Raw genomic sequence first — 5,487 nt, 5'->3', positions numbered from 1 at the left:
CAGTCGCTATTCAGTCGTCACACAGTCGCTAAGTTTGCGACTCTTTTGGCGACTGTTTTGTGACGAATCTAGCGACTGTTATGTCACTACATGGCGACTATTTTCTAAATGTTTTGGTAACTGAATTGATACTACTTTGCGACTGATTATTATCGACTTAGAATGCTAATTTTGGAAGAATAAATTGTTGCTAATTTGATTGTTATTACCAATTTATAAGCAAAAAGACTTCTATTTAAAACATAAGAACATTATAAAATAAACCACAACATAAACATACATAAACATAAGAACCAAGTTCAAGTAACCAAACAACTTACACAAGTTTTCAAAGCAACAAAAATGTTTTCAAGTTCAGAGAAGGAGGGAAAGTTTAGAGAAGGAGGGACCTATGGTTGTTGAGCAGTAGGAATAGTAGCAGTAGTAGCAGCAGTCGTGGCAGCAGCAGTGGCAGCAGTCGTGGCAGCAGCAGTGGCAGCAGCAGTGGCAGCAGTCGTGGCAGCAGTAGTAGTATCAGTGGCAGCAGATTGAGACTTGAGGAAGGCCATAAACTTTGGGTCAGTCTCGCTCAAATACTTCTTCACCATCGCCAAATGCTTGATCTCAGCTGCTTGCTCAGCTGCGACCCGCAAAGCCTCTGCTTCACGTTCTGCTTGGAGCGCTGCTTGTTCCTCAATCTTCCGGTTAGCATCCTCAAGCTGTGATTGGAGTGTTGTGAAAGAAGAACTGCTTCCTGGGTACTTGCGCTTCCCGTTGATGTAAACCCCGAGGCTGCCAACACCAAAGTATTCTCCTCTGTCGTTTGTGATAGTAGACTGCATACCAAAAGAAAGAGTATTACACAGTTAGACTGCATAACAAAAGCAACCATAAATAACAGACTATTTACCTGAAGGAAGATCTCATCATCCTCCTCTTGAGATAGCTCAGATCGTCGCGAAGTCCCATCTGCTTGTTCATCATTCTCTTGAAGGGCAGCCAACTTAGCTGCCTTGTTCTTGAGATATGTTTCATGGACTTCCTGCGCCTTCCTATCCACAAAAGTCCCATCCTTCTTGGTATGAGTCCTGATGAAAACTTCACCAATAGTAGGAGGTCTTCCCAATTCAACTTCCTGAACAAAGTAAATATATAGGTCTAAGTAATCTAAAACTAAAACAAAGTAAATAGGTCAGAATGTACCATCTCTTGCTCTATTTGTAAAAACGACTTTGGACCAGCAACATGCTTGTGAGGACCAAGACCATTACGGTCAGACATCCTAGCTGCTGATGTGGTTGAACTCTTTGCTAATGCTTCTTCAGTGTCCCAATAGGCACACATCTCTATCCAAAGTGTTTTCTCGATCCAATTTGGCCTCTCTCGTTTTGAACATGCCTTGCTAACCATGTCTTTCATCCGCACCTGACAAATCTTGTAGAATTTAGCTTCAACAACACCTGTCACTGAGGGATGCCAGGTGTGTAGTTTCTACAAAACAAGAGTAGAGTTTGGTGTTAGTGATCAAAAAACAAAACAAAAGTGTAATTACATAAGTATAAGAGGAGACAGAATTTTACCGCGAATTCGAGGAAGTATCTTTCTCTTCTACCAGTAGGAACACAGCTCCAATTGTAATATGGCCCATCAAACTTGTTTGTGAAACATTTAGTGATCTTCCGGGTTAGCTTTCCATTGTCCTTACCAAACCTACAATCAAATAAACCAGTTAGCTTTGATACCATCCATAATCTATAAACAAGTAGACCTAATCAAATACAAACATACTCAAACTCAAATTATACAATCAGACTCTACTTAAGTTATACAAGCAGACCAATAAAGCTAATACTATATACTAACAGACTCTAACTCAAACTATACAAGCAGACCTATATACAAGCAAACCTAACAGACTATAAGACCAAAACATGCAGACCAATAAGAAGACTCTACTTAAGTATTGAAAATGTTTACCAAGCTAACCTATTTACCTAATCTATATACAATCAGACCTATATACAATCAAAATTAAAAATGTTTACCAAGTGGTTTCAGGCTCGAGGTTGGGAGAGATGACGGTGGTGTACTTCTCACGGCCTGGGATGAGAAGTGTAGCATGTAAATCTGCGAGGACATCTTCTGGGAGTGTTGAATCCCTCAACACATCTTCTTCAGATTCACCTTCAGCTTCCTCATCTTCAGATTCCTCGTGTGAGTTTTGAGCCTGAGAACTATGATGCGATACAGAGGCTCGAGGTTGAGGAGAAGGTCTTTGTTGACGAGATGGTATTTGTCGATTTGACGCTGCAGGCTGAGTCGACGCTGGAGGTTGAACCGGCGCAGGAGGTTGAACCGGCGCAGGAGGTTGATTCGACCGAGAAGCTAGACGATGAATAGATCCTACAGAGCCTCGTCCTTAAACAGATCCAGACCCTCGAACTTGAGTAGATCCAGATTCCCGAAATGGATGCGACCCAGAGCCTCGAGGAGAATCATCGCCGGACTGGAACAGCTGCGTCGGAGGAGGATAGTCTCTATGAGTCGGAGGCTGAGACTCTAGGGCTACAGGATTTACCGGACTTTGCTGAGTCTCTGGGGCTTCAGGATTCGCCGGAGTGAAGGTATACTGGCTAGGAAGAGTACTGGGTCTTCGATTTGACGTCCCAGAAGCAGTGGGTCGATTGGCGACAGGTCGATTTGGGGAAACCTTCGGAGCCCTTCCTCTTCCTCCTCTTCCTCTTCCTCTCTTCGGAGCCATCGAGAGAGATACGAGAGACAATTCGGTCGAGAATCAGGGTTCGTCGCTAGATCGAGAGAATCTAGGGTTTGATTTGGGTGCGAGCAAAACGGGATTAGGGTTTTCTACAAGGAGAACGACATATATACTTGGGCTCATGGGCTAACGTTACTAGGTTGTTGGGCTTTTGGGCCCAATTTGAATGTCCAACTAGAATTACGCAGTCGCTAATTCGTAGCCACTGAGTCGCTCCAGTTGGCGACTAAATATTCGGTAACTAATCCGTCGCCATATTTAGCGACTATATAACGACAATATAAATCAGTCTCATATTAGATACTAATTAGCGACTATCGTATTTTGGTTCATATTTAGTCGCCAAAACGTAGCTAAACGGTCACTAGATGTAGCGACTGCAAAATTAGTCGCCGAATTAAGTCGCTAATCTCATGTTTTCTTGTAGTGGTTGGAGAAGGCCACCGTTGAGCGAGAAATCGCTGGATTAGGACCACCAAACATAGATCCAGAGAGGTTATTAAAAGATAAACTAAATAGGACTACATAAATCGGTATGAAACCGATTCACGGCGGAAATAAATACAAAACCAGCCAAAACGGCATGTGGGAGCCGATTTGCTGGACGAAAGCCGACCATCTCCGTATAAGAAGCCGATGGATGTCGGACTGAAGCCAGTTGAACTAACTGGACGGCCTTGCTAGAGATTTCCAGACGGCGAAGTAAGGAACGAAGCCAACTCTCTCTCTGAAAAATATGGAAGAGAGAAGAGAGAGAGTCCTCGATCTTTTTTTATTTTGTGGACAAGTTAATGTGCGAATTCTGAAACATAAATTAATAACATTTTGAAAAGAAAAAAAGAAGAGATACTAGTTTTCTAAGTATGAATATATAAACTAATTAAGTTTTGCATAAATAAGTTAAAAAATTCCATCTTTTTTGTTTCTAATATTTTTTATAAATGAAAATTATGTTTTAATAACTTAATTAATTTTTCCATATATTTATGGTTAATTTAGTTTTCTAAAATCGTGTTTCCTTAATTTTAGATGGAAAAATCTTAACTTAGTTATGCAAAACTTAGTTCATAAAACAAAACTAAAAGTTGGAATGATTCGTTAAATAAACCAAATGTTACAACAATTCAACTAAATGGTTGCAACAATTCATTTAAATATATTTAAGAAAAAATTAAAAACTAATAATTTATGTAGTTATATTGTTACACTGAAAGACGACATAACTGTAGATAACTAAATGTTACAACAATTTAGAAAATAAACAAAAGTTATAATGATTCGTTAAAGAAACCAAATGCTGCAATAGTTAAACTAGTCGGTTATATAGAAAAAGATGATAATAAATTATGAAAAATTATGATAAAAGACGCAACCGTAGAAGGCATTTATGCGGTTTTCTATTATTATATAGAAGAATTACAAGGGTTCGTAAGATAAAACAAAGATTGCAATAATTTTTTAAATAAATTAAATATTGATGTGGTTCAACTAAACGGTAACAAACGTTTATGTATAGTTACGGTAAAAAGACACAACTGTGGAAGCATTTATTCGGATTGCAACTTTCTTACTAAATACAATTGTAAAATAATTATTTTAGTTTTTGAAAAAAAATTAACGAAAGATTATGATAAAAAAAACATAACTGTACACAACTTCAAAAAAAATTATTGAGATTGTTATTATTATATAGATTACTAATGTTAGTATTTTTTATTTTTTTGTCAACAACTTAAATTAATATTGCTCAAAAGAGCCAGTCCTGTGGATGTTGTTTACATAGATAATATGATGTAGTTCGGTACGAAATCTTCATGCCCAATTATGCGCTTTAATATTTGCACTACGGAAATCTAAAGAGAAAGAAAAATTAGAAAATTCTTCTTTGTTGATTTGAATCTTCTCCAGGTACGCTGAAAATGCTGGCCATTCGGTTAGAGAAGACACTATTTTCACCAAATCAGAACAATCTGTAAAAAACGTTACGTCTTGGTTGTCGGCAATAATCATGCACCTCATCGCCTAGACAAATGCTTTCACTTCAGTATGTAGTGGAGTTAGCCTCCTTTGGAGGTTGGCGGCTCCCATTGTTGGCGACTCTCCGTTAGCTAACGAGCAGTACCACCCTGCGCTTGAGAACTTTTCAATCTCTTTCCATGAACCATCAATGTAACATCAAAAACCGGAATTGATTGACACAATTGAACCAACTACTCCCCGGATACGACTATCCATTTCCAAAGAAACCTGATTTTTCGGGTGAAGCTCAATTTGAGCTAACTGCTTTGCCAGTACCTCATTCTCTGCTAAACGCATGACCTCCAAAGGTTTTTTTTTATCAATATTGTCATAAATTTTATCATTTTTCGCTTTCCAAATGTACCAAATTATCCATGGAAACGAAGATTTATCGACTTATGAGCTTGTTCTCCAAAAAAAGATGATTCAAATTCGTGATGATAGAGGCTGTTGGAAAAATTCGTGATGATAGGTGCCATAAGAATTTGTGATAGCACCCACGTCTGACAAGCTGGGGGGACATTCAAAAAATGGCAAGATTAATTGTTTTCTCTGTTTCCTCACATCTGCGACACTCTATGTCACAATTTATTCTCCGTTTCTCGCAAATTTACCGTAACCGATATACAACCAGATAAAATTTGCCAATAAAAAGTGTTTTAACTTTGGTGGGCATTGCAATTTCCAAGTTTGTGATTTCAACGGTTTTGTAT

General features: G+C 38.5%; 1 protein-coding gene across 1 annotated transcript; it reads right to left on the bottom strand.

Annotated features, from left to right (window-relative positions):
- Positions 1–353: 353 nt before the first annotated feature.
- Positions 354–2,740, bottom strand: LOC9298851. The gene is made up of 6 exons (XM_021016990.1): positions 2,464–2,740; positions 2,025–2,397; positions 1,560–1,689; positions 1,183–1,470; positions 890–1,114; positions 354–815 (listed from the first exon to the last, which is right to left on the bottom strand). The coding sequence occupies exons 1-6, from the start codon at positions 2,738–2,740 to the stop codon at positions 390–392; spliced, it is 1,719 nt and encodes a 572-aa protein (XP_020872649.1). The 3' UTR covers positions 354–389.
- Positions 2,741–5,487: the final 2,747 nt, after the last annotated feature.

Source organism: Arabidopsis lyrata, assembly GCF_000004255.2.
Source record: "Arabidopsis lyrata subsp. lyrata unplaced genomic scaffold ARALYscaffold_170, whole genome shotgun sequence".
Lineage (NCBI taxonomy): Eukaryota > Viridiplantae > Streptophyta > Magnoliopsida > Brassicales > Brassicaceae > Arabidopsis > Arabidopsis lyrata.
This window is presented reverse-complemented; position numbering and strand designations above follow the sequence as displayed.

Excerpts from the sequence above, each read along its gene's own strand:
- LOC9298851 (XM_021016990.1), bottom strand. The coding sequence starts at position 2,740 with ATGGCTCCGAAGAGAGGAAGAGGAAGAGGAGGAAGAGGAAGGGCTCCG. Across the intron at positions 2,398-2,463 it reads CGGCGATGATTCTCCTCGAG|GACGAGGCTCTGTAGGATCT; the intron begins GCTCTGGGTCGC and ends GATCTGTTTAAG. Across the intron at positions 1,471-1,559 it reads GATACTTCCTCGAATTCGCG|AAACTACACACCTGGCATCC; the intron begins GTAAAATTCTGT and ends CTTGTTTTGTAG.